Source organism: Euleptes europaea, chromosome 18 (genome assembly GCF_029931775.1).
Source record: "Euleptes europaea isolate rEulEur1 chromosome 18, rEulEur1.hap1, whole genome shotgun sequence".
Classification (NCBI taxonomy): domain Eukaryota; kingdom Metazoa; phylum Chordata; class Lepidosauria; order Squamata; family Sphaerodactylidae; genus Euleptes; species Euleptes europaea.
This window is the reverse complement of record NC_079329.1, coordinates 36759108-36778659: the sequence shown is the minus strand read 5'-3', so window position 1 is coordinate 36778659 and position 19552 is coordinate 36759108. Positions and strand designations below refer to the sequence as shown.

At 48.4% G+C, this 19552-nt stretch overlaps 1 protein-coding gene across 1 annotated transcript in view; it reads left to right on the top strand.

Moving 5' to 3' along the window:
* ARHGAP27 (Rho GTPase activating protein 27) overlaps positions 1 to 19083 on the top strand; it is a 68365-nt gene extending 49282 nt beyond the window's left edge. The window contains exons 11-18 of the mRNA XM_056863331.1: positions 1252 to 1350; positions 4805 to 4910; positions 6145 to 6270; positions 8137 to 8235; positions 13098 to 13175; positions 14727 to 14861; positions 17505 to 17610; positions 18875 to 19083. Of these exons, the coding sequence (XP_056719309.1) occupies positions 1252 to 1350; positions 4805 to 4910; positions 6145 to 6270; positions 8137 to 8235; positions 13098 to 13175; positions 14727 to 14861; positions 17505 to 17610; positions 18875 to 19052 (927 nt within the window). The 3' untranslated portion in view covers positions 19053 to 19083. The remainder of the gene's footprint in view (positions 1 to 1251; positions 1351 to 4804; positions 4911 to 6144; positions 6271 to 8136; positions 8236 to 13097; positions 13176 to 14726; positions 14862 to 17504; positions 17611 to 18874) is intronic.
* The last annotated feature ends 469 nt before the right edge of the window (positions 19084 to 19552 follow it).

Genomic DNA, 19552 nt, shown 5'->3' with positions numbered 1-19552 from the left:
CACAATGAAGGAAGTTCACAGCCACCTCCCTAGCCCCACCCCCCCCCACCTCCAGTGACCTCTGCTCTATGCCCAGAGGAAGGCAAAAAACCTCCAGGATCTCTGGGCCAATCTGGCCTGGAGGAAAGTCCCCTCCTGACCCCAAAGTAATGATTGGCATGCAAGAAAGGGCCACGAGAGCCAAACATTGATGCAAGCCTTCCTGCCCTCCTTCTCATGATCAGCCTAAGTTCATAGAATCAGCCTTGCTGTCAGATGGCCATCTAGCCTCTGCTTAAAACCTCCAAAGAAGGAGAGCCCACCACCTCCCGAGGATGCCTTTTCCACTGAGGAACCTCTCTAACTGTCAGGAAGATCTTCCTAATGTTTAGCCAAAAACTCTTTTGATTTAATTTCAACCTGTTGGTTCTGGTCCGACCTGACGCAAACAGAATAACTCCACACTGTTGTCTATAAGACAGCTCTTTGAGTACTTGAAGATGGCTTGTAACAAAACACATTTTCCATCCTGTGTCTTTGTGGTGGGAGGCGCAGGAGAGTAACCTGCACAAGGCTGTTCTCTTCCTGGCTGAGGACTGCTTAGCAGTTGTCATTGTGTGCCACACAGCTCTTCCGCTATGCGAACAAGATGCGTCCCTCAGTGCAGTATGTTTCCGGTAGCATTGCTGGTTTATTAAAGCAAATAAATTCTATGTGTGCAGAGAGAAATTAACAAAATAAAACAAAAACCTGACTTGGGAAGGAATTTCAAATTCCAGGATTTCATTATTTTTGGGACTCTTTTTTTTTTTTTTTAATGGCATCAACCATGGTGTATGTGGAGGAATGACCAGGGAAGGAGGGCATCTGGTCACATGCAGAGTGCTTTTCCCTTGCCCCAACCAACTCTTGGATATCTGGGGAGGGGGAGAATCTGGGAGTAAGGGGTGGGGGTGCTAGGCCACAGGGGCTTCAGCACTGCTGCCTGGATTTAGAATCATAGAATCATAGAGTTCAAAGGGACCACCAAGGTAATCTAGTCCAACCCCTTGCACAGTTCAGGAAATCCATAATTACCTCCCCCCCACACCCCCAGTGACCCATACTCCATGCCCAGAAGATGGCCAAGATGCCCTCCCTTTGAGAAACATGAAGCACTGGAATGTTCACTGTGAGTCGGCGGGTCTCCAGATGCTCTGAGGGTCTTGTTCACAGGTTTGTGGAGAGCATTTTCTATGACGTTCTCTCACAAAAGCTGTTGCTCTCTTCTAGCTGAAGACGCGGGAGGGCTCTGAGTATCTAATCCAGCATGATTCAGAGACCATAATCAGCACGTGGCAGAAAGCAATTGCGGACAGTATCGGCAGACTGGTGAGGGGGCTCACACTATGCCAACATCCTGTTGTTGTTTTGTTTCACTGTTAGAAGGAAATGACCAGTGAGTCATCCAGCAACTGTGTCCGTGGCATGCACAAGGAAGGGGGAAGGGTGTGCTTCTAGGTGGAAGAGAATGCCCTTGTGGGAGGGATTGGGACAACGGGTGTCAGGAGAGAAGGAATGTTGCTCCTTTCCTGAGTGTGTTTGACTACTGCATGAATGTAGCTGGCCCTGCTCTGACAACAAGGGGCACTGCCCTGGATTGCAGAGTCTGGGCTCTGTTCAAGGGTATTAATTTTTTTTAAATAAATAAAATGTATTACAGCATTAAAAAGGAACAATACAATCCAAACATCAACCAAAACATATAGAAATAAAAAAACACAAAAAACATAAAACATAATATTTCAAACAAGCAATCACAAAAACCACCTCCACCTCCATCTGATTCTAGACTTTTAAATATATTTTCCATTCTGGAAATTAGAATCATAGAATCATAGAGTTGGAAGGGATCATCAGGGTCATCTAGTTCAACCCCCTGCACAATGCAGGAATTTCACAACTACCTCCCCCCCCACACCCCCAGTGACCCCTACTCCATGCCCAGAAGATGGCCAAGATGCCCTCCCTCTCATGAACTGCCTAAGGTCATAGAATCAGCATTGCTGACAGATGGCCATCTAGCCTCTTCTGGAAGGAGCACTTACCACCTCCTAAGGAAGCCTGTTCCACTGAGGAACTGCTCTAACTGTTAGAAAATTCTTCCTAATGTCTAGGTGGAAACTCTTTTGATTTAATTTCAACCCGTAGGTTCTGGTCCGACCTTCTGGGGCAACAGAAAACAACTTGGCACCCTCCTCTATATGACAGCCCTTCAAGTACTTGAAGATGGTTATCATATCCCCTCTCAGTCTTCTCCTCTTCAGGCTAAACATACCCAGCTCCTTCAGCCTTTCCTCACAGGACTTGGTCTCCAAACCCCTCACCATCTTTGTTGCAGGACTCCATACTTCCTCTAAATCCTCTATGTTTTTATCATTTTGGTAATGTCAATTTAATCAAGACATAGGTTTCTTTCATTCTATCAAACCAACTAATTAAATCTGGTGGGTTTTTTCCTTTCCAACATCTAGCAAAATTTGCCCTTGCTATTGTTAACATATGGAGGAATATATCAAGATATTTCTTATGCATGATCGGTAGACAATTTAATAAAATTGTTTCTGGTTTCATAGGTATATCTATTTCCAAACCTTTGGCTATAATATTAATCACTTTTTCCCAATAAGTTGTAGCTCTAATACATTCCCACCACATATGATAAAAATCTGCCTTGTCTATTTTAGAGAATCAACATTTATCTACATCTTCATTTAAATTCTTCATTTTCTGTATTCTGATAGGGATAAATGCCTGCGGCCATTAATGCCAAATTAATGCCAAATGCCAAATCAATGCCAAATCCCTATCCCAGCTTTGCTACGGGGCACAATTGGGCCTCTATAATAATGTCACCACCCTAGAAAGAGTCCAATCTGTCTATCTTAGGGCTCTTTTTAATGTACCCAACTGTATCGAATACAGCACTCAGAATGGAGGCAGGCCTTCTTAAAGTAGAAACAAAGATTTGGTTTATTACCATTAATTATTGGTTGAAAGTGCACCTCAACCCAATTGGTCTATTAAGCTATCTTTTATCAGCCACGCAGTACCCACAATGGTCAGTTAAGATAATTCAAAAACTTTCCTCAGTTGGCATTGACCCTGGGAGTTTGATGGATCTAGGGCTGAATAGAGCAAAAGCCACGGTCCATCAATGCTTGCAAATGGAGCTCCAGTCGGAGATTGCACAACTTTCTGGGGTATATAAGAATTTATTATCTAGTGGTGGCAAAGTCACAGCTCCATACCTTTCCAATATTACTTTACCCCAACTGAGATGGGCATTCTCGAGAGCACGTTCTGATGCACTCCCTTCAGCTGTTCTTCTGGGTAGATTTCTAAATCAACCCAGAGAGATGAGAAAATGCGCATGTACAGCAAGAGCATAGGAGTCCTTGTCACATATTCTATTATATTGTGAATTCTATGAGGAATTTAGAAGATCTATAATGGAGCCCTGGTTACAACAATATGGTTATTTGCATCAACCTATAATGGAAGAAAGATTAATTATCCAATTTCTGCTTGAAGACAAAAACCCTGCTATTTCCTATGATGTAGCTAAATTTTGCTGGAAGGCCATTATTAAAAGGAATGATCAAAACAAAAAGGGTTATACTATTAGTGACATATCAGATGACGAGTGAAGGGTGAAGCCATGCACAATATAACAATGTACAATGTTTATCTGGTACCCTGTCATGTCGATGGTGTGTTTGATCAGTTTTTTTGGTTGTTCTGCTGTATTTTTGTTTTCCCTTTTTATTGTTGTTTTTACTGGTGTTGGATGGGTACTTGCACTACTTTGTTGTTTTGTGCTGGCCAGTGGCCGTAACAATGAAATGTAATTTATACCATTTTATATAGATTTTCTCTAAACAATGAACTTATTGTAAAGTGTAAACCTTTGGTAAATATAAATTCCCATTTCTGCTCATCTAACACATAACCAAGCTTTTATTCCATTTTTCATGGAATGGATGGGGGGCACCCTCTCACCTGGACAAAGGTGCCACCCTTCATACAGGTAGAATTGGCAGCTGCCCATTCACACACATTCTATGCAGTGACTCCTACATTGTGGAACTGCCTGCCCAAGGAACACCCTCCCCACCCCCACGGCCACACTTCTGTCCTTTTGCAAAAGGTACCAATTCAGAAGGGCATGCTAGTTGAAGGAGCCCAGCAGCTGTGTCATTCAGCTCAGGAGGTGACTTTTGCTAGGGATGAAGAAGAAGAGTTAGTTTTTATATACCGACTTTCTCTGCCACTTAAGGGAGAATCAAACCAGCTTACAATTACCTTCCCTTCCCCTCCCCACAACAAACACCCTGAGAGGTGGGTGGGGCTGAGAGAGAGTGACTAGCCCAAGGTCACCCAGCTGGCTTCATGTGGAGGAGTGGGGAAACAAATCCAGTTCAGCAGATTAGCGTCCACCGCTCATGTGGAGGAGTGGGGAATCAAACCCGGTTCTCCAGATCAGACCCCACTGCTCCAAACCCGGTTCTCCAGATCAGACTCCACCGATAAAGTCTTCCCCCCTGTTCTGCAGTCCCAGGTCAAATTTTGTCTACTCTTGCTAGGAATCTTTGCTGTTGTATTCAAGTGTTGTTATATTCTGCAATCGGTTTATTAATTAACAGAAGCATTTTTATCATACTTGTAATCTGCCTTGGGTCCCAATGAAAAAGGCAGTCTATCAGTGGGGAAAAAAAATAAGACCAAGGCTGGGGTTTTTTTATACATGTGACCGAGGTTCCTCTGTGTTTCTCTCTTCTTCCAGCCCACAGATTTCCCTCCGGAAGATAATGGGGAAAGCTCAACAGGTCTGGGGTCCAAGGAACACATAGGAAGCAACAGAGAAAAAGAGAGTGAGAAGAAAACTCCAGGTCTGTGTGAACATCCCAATGCCGTAAATTGTGGTTGGTCAGCTTGAAACTGAATTCATGCTGTGGTTTTAACAGAAACTGGAATAGAAGTCTAACATTGCAACCCTATAGAACAGGGGTAATCTGGAGATCAGTTGTAATTCCAGGAAGTCTCCAGACTCCCCCCCCCCCATGTTGGCAACTCTACTCCAACCCAGTTTTTCAATGATGGGGCATGAGAGAGGTTTCTTGAACAGTGGTCCCTTCTGAGCAAATGCTCACTGCCTTTCCCTTTCAATTTGCAGTGTGCAACTTTGAGCTAGGAAGAGGCCCTGGGCCCCCCATGGCTGTGCTGCTGGGAAATCCTGGAGCCGACCAAGCACAGCTGTGGTGCCCAAGGCTGGGACCCCCCCCCGCCCCAGGCCTTTGCATACAAGCCCTCAGAAGACTCTCCTGTGTGCTATTGTTGTGAATGCCTCCACCTTTGCAGGGGACTTCAACCCTTGTCCATTATGATTATTGCAGGTCTCCTGCTTTTGCTGCATTGCTACATTGATTTATACCTTGTTATCCACTTTCCATACTGTTTATAGTATATCTTGCCTCAGAAAGTTTGTTGTTCGCATTTGTTCTCTAAATCTGTAATACTAGTCCCATTGTGTTGTTCACGGGTTGTCTTATACTGTCTGTTTGCTCTGTTTTATGTCCTGTAATTTGCTTTGAGTCTCAGTGAGAAAGGTGGAGTAAGTAAATAAATAAAAATTACAGAGCACCGAAAAGAGCTGCTGTTAAACTGAACTAGCATTCTAGCCAATACAGATTATACATTGACCGGTACCTGAAAAATTTGGAAGGAGAGAAAAACACTTTTAACAGACTATTTCAGAAGGGATGGTTGCATCTCCTATCTGTGTTGTGTGTCTGGTTCAATGGAACGGGCAGATAAATCCGAACTTCAACAGTTCCAAATATTGTCAAAGGCTTTCACGGTCAGAGTTCATTGGTTCTCGTAGGTTATCCGGGCTGTGTAACCGTGGTCTTGGTATTTTCTTTCCTGACGTTTCGCCAGACACTGTCCTTCAGTGTTACTCCTCTGTAGATGCCGGCCACAGCTGCTGGCGAAACATCAGGAAAGAAAATACCAAGACCACGGTTACACAGCCCGGATAACCTACGAGAACCAATTCAACAGTTCCCTTCCCCTGGTGATGTCCATTTTTACCTTGTTCCCTAAAATCCCCCTTCTTCCTCACAGCCTCCTGGCATTCATCCAGCTCTCTCAACACAGATAGTGAGGCCAGTAAAGTCCGCAACAAACTCCGGAAGTTTCTTCTGAGGCGGCCGACTCTTCAGTCCCTGCGAGACAGGGGCTACATCAAAGGTATATCTTCTAAGAGGTGAAGTTTCTCAAGAAACCTGGGTTGGTGGCAGCAGCGGATCTACATTTTTGGGACCCTGAAGCTTGAACTGTTATGGGGGCCCCTTCGCAACCAGCAACAATAGGGCAACATCCAACAAGGTCCAAAGGGCCTTGCTGCCCTTGCAAGGACCTCAAGGCCCAAATGGCAGAGAACAGGGTGGTGTGGTGGGGTCCTTGAAAATGGGCCATACAGTGAGAGTGCCCTTCCCAGCAGCATACGCCAGCAACGAGGTCTGGGTAACCGCTGTTATCTTCTTCAGTGGGGTTGTTCTACGGCAGACATATTGGTTCATTAATAGAGAGGTAGAAGGTCATCAAAGGGGGCTCGTTAAGATACAGAGGTGAAAATCTGATTTTGGGTGTTAAAATGCACAAGCGAGACGAGTGTAGCCTGAATTGAGAATTCAGATGTCTTTTTATGGTTCCGATTGGCTCTGGCTTAAGGGCTGAGCTATAGAGCTATTAAGCTGTGCACCAACGAAGGATTTGAGGCTCCAGCTGCCAAAATGTAGGCTATGAATAGATTCTGGTGAGCTCAGCGAGCCCTTACAGCTGGGGGTTCAGGCGCTGCAAGCCCCCAAGAAAATTTTAAACTTTGACCAATTACAGAGAAATTTTGAGGCCATATGAAATGGGTGTTAGAGCATATTCTAAGGTCGATGTTAAGTACTTTGACCCATTTGCTTATGATTCTATCACTAAAATAGCCTTATTTTAATAACAAACCTTTAAAAACTCCATTGATTTTGTTGAAGAATTCACTCATTAAAAAAAAGGTTGCTTCAGGGCCCCTCTGGGATTAGGGGCCCTGAAGCTTAAGCTTCATTAGTTTCACAGTAGATCCGCCACTGGTAGGTGGTGTCTCTTTCAGGTCTTTTATGCCTGGCTGTTTCACTCGCTGTCACCCCTCCGATGACACTGGGTCTTTGTGTTGTTTATGCATGTCGTTTCCGACCGTCAGAGGTCACCTCACTATCTCCCTGTGTTTCTCTGCGTTTTGCCCGCATTTTCAAATTCGAGATAAAACAGGTCCCTGAAAATGCGGGAAAAATGTGGGGAAACACCGGAGGAGAGCAAGGTGATCTCTGACATTCAAAAATGGCATGCATAATCAAAACAAAGACCCAAAGTCTTCAGAGGGGTGACAGCGAGTGAAACAGCCATGCATAAAAGACCACAGGCTCTGAGCCTAAAAATTCACATTAGTTCCTGGCAGTCAGGTGTGATTTCAATGCTTAGAATGCGGTTCCCAGTTGCAGGGCCTGATTTGTATCAGGACTGCAGCATGTGGGGAGAGGGGGCTTAATCCCTTCCCTCCTCATTCAGATTTCCCAACGCTTGTTTGCCCTGTTGGAGAAACTGGCATCGATCATGCAGCCCTTCATTGCACCTCATTATTTGCCCAAAGGGGCAAATAATGCTGTCCTGGGTTACTTTGGGTTAAGACAATGGCATGGGGGGGTATTAAGCTCCCTTTTGCTATGTGTGCTGGGTCCTCATCCAAATTGGCCCTCACATGCCAGGGAATTAAGTTCTCAGCACAGAAGTCGCAACATATAGCTGATCACGTGGTTCCAGGGAGGACGTGAGGAGACCTGGTATGTAATTAGGCCTTCAGTAGCATAACTGGTTTCCTGAAAGCTACTTAAAAACAAAAAGAGCTATTTTAACTTGATATTTAATGGTTGTTTATAAATATGCTTCTGTTTGCCACTCGCTTTCTGCACAGTAGCAAGGTATACACGGAGCAAAGCTGAGATGGCTGATCGTGAACTGTTTCTGTTTTGAATTGTGTGTGTATGTGTGTGTGTGTTATTTGTTGTCCAGATCAGGTGTTTGGATGCCCTCTACAAACTCTGTGTGACCGTGAGAAAAGCACCGTGCCTCAGTTTGTTCGGATGTGCATCGACACCGTGGAAAACAGAGGTATGCCACATCGTGTGTCCCGCCCCACCCTGTGCCAATGTTTGGCCTCTTTATGAGCACGACTCTGGGTATTAAGTGCTAAAGAAATTGAATTCTCCTTCTGGTCAGGAGGGCATCTTGGAACAGATGGGCTATCCTTCCATGGATTGTTAGGGCAGGCAGGAACTAATAGAAACTTCGGTGACATACTTCCTGCTTCCTGGCCCCTCGTCCTCAGTTTTCTTCCTGCCTTTGCTAGGGTAAGGCAGCATATGGGTTGCTCTGCTGCAACCCTCCCACATGTGTTCTGACTCACGAGCGACGGAATGGCAGTGTCTTTTGACCCCAGCACCGATGGGTTCCTCCAGCCGGAGGACCATGCGTCAGGCCTGCTCTTGGCGGCCCGCGGCGAGGGGTCGCGGGCTAGGGTTAAGTGGTTAAGTGACAGTGGCAAGCCCCAACCTCGCACAGGCAATTTCCAAGGGCTGCCAAGAGTATGTATACGCTAGCTCCCCATGCCATGGAGATGCTGAAGCTGCCCCTGGTGGATGCTCCAGTAGAGGCGCTCCACTCCTCGGGGCTCCTTTTGGGGGACGGCATGGGCTCCCTTAGAGACCCATTGGACAGACGGGCTGACCTGGCTGCAAGGAAAGCCCATGACACCCTTGCCACGGCCATCCAGGCCTCCGCAACCTCATCCCTCATTGCCAGGGCGGCCTTCGTTTGGGCAAGGAAACTTGCCACCCTAATTTCCCCAGAGCAAAAACACGCCTCCGAGGGCATGAGTAGAATTCAAAAGGCCATCTCCTTTCTGGCAGACACCACCCTGGACACCATCACCCTTAGTGCCAGGGCGGTGGCAGCCAACATGGTGGCCAGGCGAGCGCTATGGCTTCGGGCTTGGTCGGCGGATGCCGGCTCCAAAACCATTCTCTTGGCCTACCCATGCCAAGGAGGCCTGCTCTTTGGAGACGAACTCAACCAGATCCTGGTCGAGACGAAGGATAAGAAGAAGGCACTGCTGCGAAGCATCAAGAGGGACAGTAGGAGGCACCATTCCTCCTCCTATCCGTCCTTTTGTTCCTCCCACGCTCTCACACAACCAAGGCCAGATGTGCGACGTTCGGCATGGCCACTAGGAAGAGGGACAGCCAGGCGTGGTGGCGGCGGCAGCAGCAGCAGGTTCAACAGAGGCTTTAACGCCCAGAGAAACGACAAGGCCGACTGATTCACCAAACAAAAGAGGCAGTGACGCCAGCCCCATACCGGTGGGAGGGCGGCTTTCCCACTTCCGCCAGCAGTGGGAGCAGTCAGACCCAGACCACTGGGTGCAACAAATTATTCACTCCGGCTACCAGATCGAGTTTCTTCGCCTCCCTCCAGACCGCTGCATCCCTTCTCCGAGATCCACCAGCCGCAAAAAACAACTGAGGACCAAAGCCACCATTCGACACCTGCTGCAGATTCAAGCCGTAGAGGTCGTCCCCCCAGCAGAGAGATCCTCAGGCATCTATTCCATCTTTTTCACCGTTCCCAAACGGAACGGGGACTGGCGCGCCATCCTGGACTTAAAATACCTCAACAAGTTCATCCGCACCCTCAGATCCATTGTCGACACGCTGTGCCCTGGGGACTTCCTGTCTTCCATAGACCTGACAGAAGCATATCTTCACATCCCCATCCACGTCACCCACCACCGCTTCCTACGCTTCAGCTACAGGAAACTCCACCTCCAGTTCCAGGCACTGCCTTTGGGGCTGTCTTCAGCTCCCTGGGTCTTCACCAAGGTACTAGTCACCCTGGTGGCCCTCTTCAGGAGAGAAGGGATTCACATTTACCCCTATCTAGACAACCTCCTGATTGCAGCTCCCGCGAGCCACATGGCAACGCAGCACACATCCACAGCAATCCAAGTGCTACAGGCCCACGGCTTCCTGATAAACTTGGACAAGAGTCACACGACACCAACACGGCGTCTACAACACCTGGGCATTATCTTAGATACCGCGGCCAACATCCTCTCCCTTCCCGATGACAAGGTCAGCAAGATTACGTCCCTGGCCTGATGCACGGGGGCAGCACGGACCATTGGCCTATCTTTCCTGGCCCTGCTATGACACATGATTGCCTGCATAGACGCAGTGCCCTAGGCCAACTCCACGCCCGTCCCCTTCAGTGGTTCCTCAAACCGTACCAGCGACACATCCTACATAGGAAGAATATTAGCCTGAACCTACCTACCTCCACCGGGCACAGCCTCCAGTGGTGGGCCACCCCAAGCAATCTCCAGAGGGGGAGTCAGTACTGGCACCAGACTACGGTTCAGATCTTCATAGACTCCAGCCTGGAGGGCTGTGGTGCGATGATGGACCAGCAGACGGCACAGGGCACATGGTCGAGATCGGAGTTGTGCTTCCACATCAATCGACTCGAGCTCAGAGCCATCTACAATGCGCTCCTCTCATTCTGTGTCCACCTGAAGAACTCCCATGTGCTGATTCGAACAGACAACGTTGCAGCGAAGGCTCACCTGAACAATCAGGGGGGCTCCAGATCATCCTCCCTCCACCAGGAGACCATCCGAATCCTCACCTGGGCAGAGAAGCACCTGGCTTCACTCAGAGCAGAGTACATCCTGGGAGAGCTCAACATCCAGGCCAACTGGCTGAGCAGACAGAAAGTCGATGAGACCAAGTGGTCCCTCCAACCACGAACCTTCCAGTCCATCACGTCCCACTTCGGAACACCGATGGTAGACCTCTTCGCCTCTCCAGTCAACCATCAGGTACCTCGGTTCTTCACATGCTATGCCCATCCCGGGGCGGAGCAAACGGACGCTTTCCTGGCCCCGTGGCCACCCAGACTCCTCTACGCGTTCCCCCCCTACCGATTATATCGAAGGCTCTGAGGAAACTGCGGCAGGATAGGTTGACGGTCCTCTTTGTGGTGCCCAACTGGCCACGCAGACCCTGGTACCCCACACTCACGGAACTGTCCATTCAACCTCCGTGGCGGATACCAACAACCAGGGACATGCTTCACCAGGGTCCATTACTACACCCGGACCCCAGCTTGACCATATGGGTATTGAGAGGACGAGACTCCTAGCCCGGGGCTATGACACCAGCATGGTCGACACCATGACGGCGACTCGTTGTCCCTCCACCAAGTGGATCTTCAATACCGCATGGAAGGCCTTCGCCCGGTGGTGTAGACGCAAGGGAGTGAACCCCCTCGAGCCGACCATGGCAGAGCTCCTCACCTTCCTCCAGAATTGCATCCAACAGGGGCTCTGTCCCGCCACCCTCCGCAAGCAGCTAGCAGCCATTTCTACCATCGTCCCACGCCTGGAGGAATACATCTCGGGCCACCCGCATGTACGCACCTTTCTGAGAGGTGTCACCCTCACCTTGCCGCCGATAGCCCACAAGTTCCCGTCATGGGGTTTGCACATCATCTTGCAAGCGCTCGCCAAACCACCATTCGAGCCACTTCGGGAAGTTCCACTTCAGTGTCTCCTCATGAAGACCCTCTTCCTCACTGCGGTCACTTCAGCCTGCAGGGTCTCAGAACTCAGCACCCTCTCCTCTAGGCATGACCTCTGCGTTTTCCACAAAGACAAGGTGGTCCTCCGGATGGACTCCACCTTCGTTCCCAAGGTCAACACAGCATTCCACAGACAACCGGAAATCCATCTGCCCTCCTTCACCTCTTCCCTTCGGCACCCGAGGGAGAAGGACTGGCACACTCTCGACGTGAGGCGGACACTCCGCATCTCCCTCACCCGCTCAAAACCATTCCGGCAGACCGACATGCTCTTTATCTCCGTGGCCGCTCCCAACAAGGGAAAGAAACTGTCCAGGCCGTCCATCAGCAGAGCGCTTCGCAGGTGCATTGAGGAGGCCTACAGACTCAGCAACAGACAGGTTCCGTCCGGCATCACGGTGCACTCCATCTGCAGCATGGCCACTTCGGCAGCCTTCGCCGACCGGGCATCCATCGAGGAGATCTGCAAGGCGGCTACCTGGTCGTCCATCTCGATCTTTGTCCATCACTACTGCCTTCACGAGTATGCTTCAGCAGACACAGCATTTGGCCGTCGGGTGCTCCAGTATATCCTCGACGACAAAGAGGCCCACCCGTGATGGCATAGCTCTTGGACATCCCATCCGTTCCAAGATGCCCTCCTGACCAGAAGGAGAACGGAACCTTGGTTACTCACCGAGAAGGTTCCTTCTCTTCTGGATACAGGAGGGCATCTTGCCCCACCCTGGGGTACCTGGAACGGAGCACCCTCGGAACTCCTACCCGGAGGGGATCTCGCAGAGGGAGAGTGAGCCTTCCCCCCCGGCACGTCCATGGTCTGTCGCCGTTGCTATTCTTCTGTTAAATATGTCAACAAAACACTATGACGCAATAAATGCGTTCAGTTACTGTTAGTTTGTTATTGTGTAAAAAAAAAAAAACCCAAACCAGAATTTTTTGCAGTACAGCGGTACTGGGGTCCAGAGTGGTAACCTTTTTTCTCTCTCTTAACTTGACATTACCTTTCAGCTTCCTGCGATTCATCCTCCTGGACGCCCTAGCTTAGGAAGTCTCAAAACTGAGGACAAGGGGCGAGTCCGGGCAGGAAGCAGGAAGTATGTCACCAAAGTTTCTACTAGTTCCTGCCTGCCCTAACAACCCATGGAAGGAAAGCCCATCCGTTCCAAGATGCCCTCCTGTATCCAGAAGAGAAGGAACCTTCTTGGTGAGTAACCAAGGTTCCGTTCTGTACTCAGAACATCAATCCAAATTCTGAACTCAGAATTTGCTTAGTTTACAAAATACGTAGCCACACCCTTCTGGGCACCCAGATGAGTGTCATTTTTTGCCTCCCCCAGGTTTGGAGATTGACGGACTGTACCGGGTAAGCGGCAATCTGGCTACAATACAGAAACTGCGCTATAAAGTTGACCACGGTAAGGGGTTGCTCAGTTTTCACTGGGAGGGCCATGGCTCAGGGCTAGACCTCCCTCTTTGCGTTTATGTTGCAAGACTGTCTCCTTATTATGGTGTCATGCAGTGTAGAATTAACGCTCAAGCCTCCCTGTCCCAGGATGTGGCGACAGCTGCTACTTCAGATGCCTTGAAAATAGGATTAGACAAATTTATGGAAGGTTAGTCTCTTGACAACTCTTAGCTATGACAGCTTACAGTTTAGAGGCAGGATGTCCGGGTGTCGGAGGCTGGATTAGCTGTCTTCCTCATGCTGGACTTGTGATGCTGGACTAGAGAACCCTTTTGGTTTGATCTGGCAAAGCAATTCTGGATTATCTAAACTAATTTGGCTGGCCCCTTTAGAAAGGTGAATTTGTAGAAGTCCTGGACAGACAGGATTGTCTTGGATCAATCTGCCAGATCCCCGTAACACCTGTTTTCTAAACCTAGCAGCATCCGCAGTACAATCATCATTTTAAAAACACTGGGACCCTGTAAGGAGATCCAAGTCAGAACAGTTTGCTTGATGGCTTTCTCCCCAAAGTTCTTCTCTGAAATCTGTAGCTAGCAGATTTGATTCTCTGTTCCCACCCTCTGAAGAGGAGTAATGGCTGTGTGTCTTTCTCTGGGCACGTTTGCCTTCCCCACACCAGAGCAGGAAAGGTTGCTGCTTCTGCAATGGCACAGGCCTTGGATTCTACCCTTTAGCTGGCTGCAAGCTCAGCACTGGACGCACAACAGACTTTCAGACAGCTGCTAATCCCACCTTTGACCGGGGCACAGCCGATCTGTGTTGCCTGGGGGAGCAGCTGCAGTTTTCCTCCTTGCTTGTTGTTACACACTTCATGTTCTCTGTGGGTTGGCTGAACAGAAGAGCTGTGTTCCCTGCTGTGCTCCGGTCTGAGTAGGGTTGCCAGGTCCCTCTTTGCCACCGGCGGGAGGTTTTTGGGGCCGAGCCTGAGGAGGGCGGGGTTTGGGGAGGGGAGGGACTTCAATGCCATAGAGTCCAATTGCCAAAGGGGCCATTTTCTCCAGGTGAACTGATCTCTGTCAGCTGGAGATCAGTTGTAATAGCAGGAGATCTCCAGCTATTACCTGGAGGTTGAGAGAACCCACAGCACCAGCTCAATGTTTTATACAAAATATTAATTCAAAAAATAATCAAGGTCTAATTCAGGTCTTGTATTAACTCATATATGCAAAGGTTGAACCATCAAATACACGTAAATAACAACACCACATTTACGTGTATTTGATGGTTCAACCTTTGCATATATGAGTTAATACAAGACTGAATTAGACCTTGATTATTTTTTGAATTAATATTTTGTATAAAACATTGAGCTGGTGCTGTGGGTTCTCTCAACTGTGTTAAATCAGCATACGTATTATTTATTTAGATTACCTGGAGGTTGGCAACCCTAGATCTGAGGCATGCAGGCAAAGTGCCACCATTAAGGTGTGGGGCCCCTCCCCAGCAGCAGTGGCATTTGGGTGGGGTTGTCTCACCTGTTCCGTTGTCTGCTTCTCAGATGAACGCTTGGACCTTGATGGAAGCCGTTGGGACGATGTTCACGTCATCACTGGGGCCCTCAAGCTCTTCTTCCGTGAGCTGCCGGAGCCACTCTTCCCTTTCAGTCATTTTGACAAGTTTATCGCAGCCATTAGTAAGAAGCATTTGGGGGGGGAGGGAGGGGGGAGGTGATGTGGGTGCAGAGGGATCTGCGGCTTGATGGCCTGGAGCTCGCGCCTCACTTCCAGAAGTATCTGGGGGAGAAATCTTGCAGGACCTGATGTGCAGCTAATGCCCATCTGACGGGGCTTTATGAGTTTTATTTTTTCATTATTTCATTTTTGTTATTTATAGTCTGCCTTTCTCACAGAGACTCAAGGCGGATTGCATGGGCCATTTATGCACGGGAGGTTTTGCCTTGGATTTGCCGCTCTTTAGATGCACATTTTCTCCATCCCGATTCTCAAAACTCTGCGTGGGGGCTTATTGTTGAGTCTTGAGAATTTGGATGGGGGAAATGTGCATCTAGAGAGCAACAAATCCAAGGCAAAACCTCCCGTGCATAAATAAGCCATGGTGTAAGACAATACAATGAACAGGATGAGACATCCAGCAAACAATGCAATAGGGTTTGGACTGCAGAAATCTGAGACCTTTTCCACATGCTTGACTTACTCCTGATTTCCTTGGGAGTCAATGCACAAGCATTGGAATCAGTTTGGCATGGGTCTTCCACATATCTGCCCTACCTCTGCATTTTCACAGTTGAGCCAGTTTATTTTCTTCTGCCTTAAATAATGAGGATTTTCAAGGGAGGGGGCTGTATTAATCAGTGGTGTCATTGGTAGAATCACAGCACTCCCCTTTATTTAAAAAAAGCCCTAAAATATCAATATATTGCCATAGTGTTGTAATGATAGTTTAAACAGGTTCTCTGAATTCTCACCTTTCATTTTTTTGTAAAAAAAGTATGTCTCTTTCCCCCACAGAGATATGCCTTTTTCCTTGTATCTCTCGAGGGAAGGAGCTAGAAACTTACTTTAGAAAAAAGAAGAAGAAGCTGGGAATTCCGAGAACCTGCTTAAACTATCATGACTATACTTATCAGCATATCAGTACTTTAGGGCCAGTTTTGAAAAAAATGGAAACCATTCATCTTCGGGGTGGGGGGGAGTGGTTTGACCACAACAATCCAATCATCAAAAAGTGGGCTGGAGGTGTGTGGGAATGGGTGGGACAATGAAACCTGACAGAAATATTACACACAAAGAAGAAGCAGATTCAAAATTGGCTTCCAGAAAAAGAACAGCGTAAAAAACCCCAAAATGTTTTTGGAATCAGCAAGTTGGGGCCACCCATAATTCTCTAGCCTCATCTCTGTTTCGCTTCTGTCTACAAGACCTACCCGTCTATAGATGTATCATCTGCACAAACTGAAGGCACTGTGCATCCAAGGCACCAGCTACGTCTTAGTGGATGTGTGTGCTTGCATCTCAGGCCCCTTTTTCTAACATCCTGTTGGGGGATTGCCAGATGCGACCTTGTGAGTTTCCCTACATCCACACCTCCTTTTGGGCAGGAGTTTCGAACTCATTTATTATGAGGGCCAGATATGACATAAATGTCACTTGATCATGTGAACCAGAAAATTTAATGCCAGCTACTGGAGATACAAATTTTATAGAAGACACAGGCAAATCCAATTAATGACATTATTTTTACTTTATTTTTTACTTAAAATACAAACATGCTCAACACAATAACACTCTTAACAGTATTTTATTTAACAGCCTTTGATCATTGACTAGGATGGTGGCGGGGGCTACCTTGGCTGGCTCGCCAGCCCAGATCGGGACTGGGGGGTGGGGCTGCTTCAGCTGGCTCGTGAGCTGGATAAGAGCTCCCACAGGGCTGGATCCTGCCCATGGACCTTATGCTTGATACCACTGGGTTAGAGGCATATTGACAGTCAGATATTCCTCTTACTAGACATGGACCATGACAGCTGGGGAGCTCTGGTTTCTTCAGCAATATTAACATGTTTCCTGAAACAACATCTAATTGGATCCCAAGGCTCACATGCAGCCGCTGGGGCCGCCCAGCTTTGTAAGTGCACACCTGGACAGATGTTTTTGTTTTAAATTCCAGAAAGCAATGATCAGGTTTGCAGTCCCCTGTCCCAATCCCTGTTTTTTTGTATTCATGAAAGACTACAGTACCTTTTTTGTACCCCATTTTGTTTGGGGTATTTTTGTGCTGCTTTTCTCCCCAGCGTACAAAAAAAAATCACCCCAGTTACAGCCAAACAATTTAAATAACACACAACAACAAAATATAAGCATGCGTCACCCTAGATTGCTGGGCAGTCTCCTGCAAAGCCACAGGCCCAGAGCCTTTTGGCTCCCACCAAAGGCTTGTGATGATGGTCACGCCTAGGCACTGATACCTGCAAGCAGAAAAGAAACAAACTCAGCTGCTGCTACGATAGTAGGATGCAGTCGTTCAGTTCCAGAAATTGAAGCATGGGGCCAGATAGTGAGAGGGGCCATGGCTCAGTGGTAGAGCATCTGCTTGGCATGCTGAAGGTCCAAGGTTCAATCCCTGGCATCTCCACTTAAAGGGACTAGGCAAGTGATGTGAAACACTTCTGCCTGAGACCCTGGAGAGCCACTGCTGGTCTGAGTAGACAATACTGACTTTGATGGACTAAGGGTCTGATTCAGTATAAGGCAGCTTCATGTGTTCATAGTGATGTGAGACTAGACTAATGAGACTTTTCCTTTCCGGGGGTTTACAGAAATTCCAGAGCTGGCCAAGCGAATCCTCCATTTACGGGAGCTGGTGCGTTCTCTACCTGCTGCTAACCATGATACCATGAAGTTCCTTTTCCAACATCTCTGCAGGTGAGCAGCTGCCTGGCCTGGATCCTGCAGTTGGCACCCAAGCCCCTGTGTGAGGTTTCCCCATTATCTCCTCCCTCCGTGTTCAATCTTTCTTCATATTGTGCTCCCCTTTTCTCCTCCTCTGTTCCTTCCAACCCCCTGACCTGGATAGTCCTGGGTTAGCCTGATCTCAGCCATTTATGCAGGGACGTTTCCCCCCAGTCACCCCCACCGACCGCTTCTGTGTGTTTCGCCTGCATTTTTCTGATACTGTTTTAGCCAGAATCTGGAAAACCCGGGCAAAACCCAGGGGAGAGCGAGGCGACCTCTGACAGGCGGAAAAGGCATGCATAATCAAAAGGAAGCTCCGAAGCAGTCAGCGGGGGTGGACGCGGGGAAATTTCCCTGCATAAATGGCCCTCGTCAGATCTCAGAAGCTAAGCAGGGTTGTCCCTGGCAAGTATTTGGATGGGAGACCTCCAAGGAACACCAGGGTCGTGACATGAAGGCAAGCAATGGCAAGCCATCTCCATCTTGAAAACCCCACCAGGGGTCACCATAACTCAGATGTGACTTAACGGCAAAAAAAATAATCCTACCAACATCACACAGATACTGTTTGTACCCTTCTACTCCCACCGTCCGCAGTCGACCATTATTCAGCCTTCTGCACAGCATCTGCTTTGCTCTTCAGCCTGCTGTGCGGTAGCCGACTTCTACTGCCTTTGCTTAATGGCCTCGAGTCTGGCAGCTTAGGGTTGCCAACTCTGGTTTGGGGAAGGAGCTCAGCAAGGATGTGATGCCATAGAGTCCGCCCTCCAAAGCAGCCAGGGGAATTGATCTCTGTACACTGGAGATGAGCTGTAATTCTGGGAGATTCCCAACTGCCACCTGGATAGGGTTGCCAACCTCCTGCTATTACAACTGATCTCCAGCCGATAGAGATCAGTTCACCTGGAGAAAATGGCCGCATTGGCAATTGGACTCTATGGCATTGAAGTCCCTCCCCTCCCCAAACCCCACCCTCCTCAGGCTCCACCCCAAAAATCTGCAAGTATTTCCCATCATGGAGCTGGCAACCCTACACCTGGAGGCTGGCATCCCTGTGGCAGCTTCAGTGACCGGTGGTTGGGTGGGAAGGAGAGCTGCAGATAAACTGTTTGGTTTCGAACTGGGGCAAGTTGGCACCTGCCAATAACTGACTCCAGCCAATGACAGCGAGACATGACCAAATGAGACCCCATAACCCTTGCAGCACTTCAGAATCCTTCCGTTCTTTCCCCAGGGTTATCGAGTTCCGAAAAGAGAACCGCATGTCGGCGCAGAGCATTGCCATTGTGTTTGGGCCCACGCTGCTGAAGCCGGAGGCTGAAGAAGGGAGCATGACCATGCATATGGTTTTCCAGAATCAAATTGTGGAGCAAATCCTGAATCAGTTCAGCTACATTTTTCCGGAGAGCTAGACCCTCCCAGGGGGCTGGAAGGAGCCGGCTTGTATGAAGTAGTGGATTCTACGCGAAGGCGGGTCCTATCGCTATGAAGAAGATGGTGTTGCTGGGCAGTGCCATAACAAAATGCCGAAGGTGGGGGGAGAGAGAGATGACTTATCTATATGACTATAAATAAAAGTATTGATGCTGGATCCCGAATGCTCATAGCTGCCTCTCTCAGAAGTTGGAGGCTTGTGTTAGGAAACCCCATCCATCAGGAAATGTGCTAATCCTCCAGGGAAGCATCCCGGGTCAGTGACCTTCACCTTCTAGCTGGAGTATCCCAATGCTGAGGAGTGGTGTGATTTGGAGCACACGGAGCTTCAGGAAAGAGAAGGCTTCTGTGGCTGTATCAATACCATCCAAGCTTAAAGCGAGTCTTCCTAGGGAATTGTACTGTGAGGGTACTGGGATGGTTCTGCTCTTGTGGGCTGGGCATTGCAAACATGCATCTCAGTGGTGAGTTTGAGTAG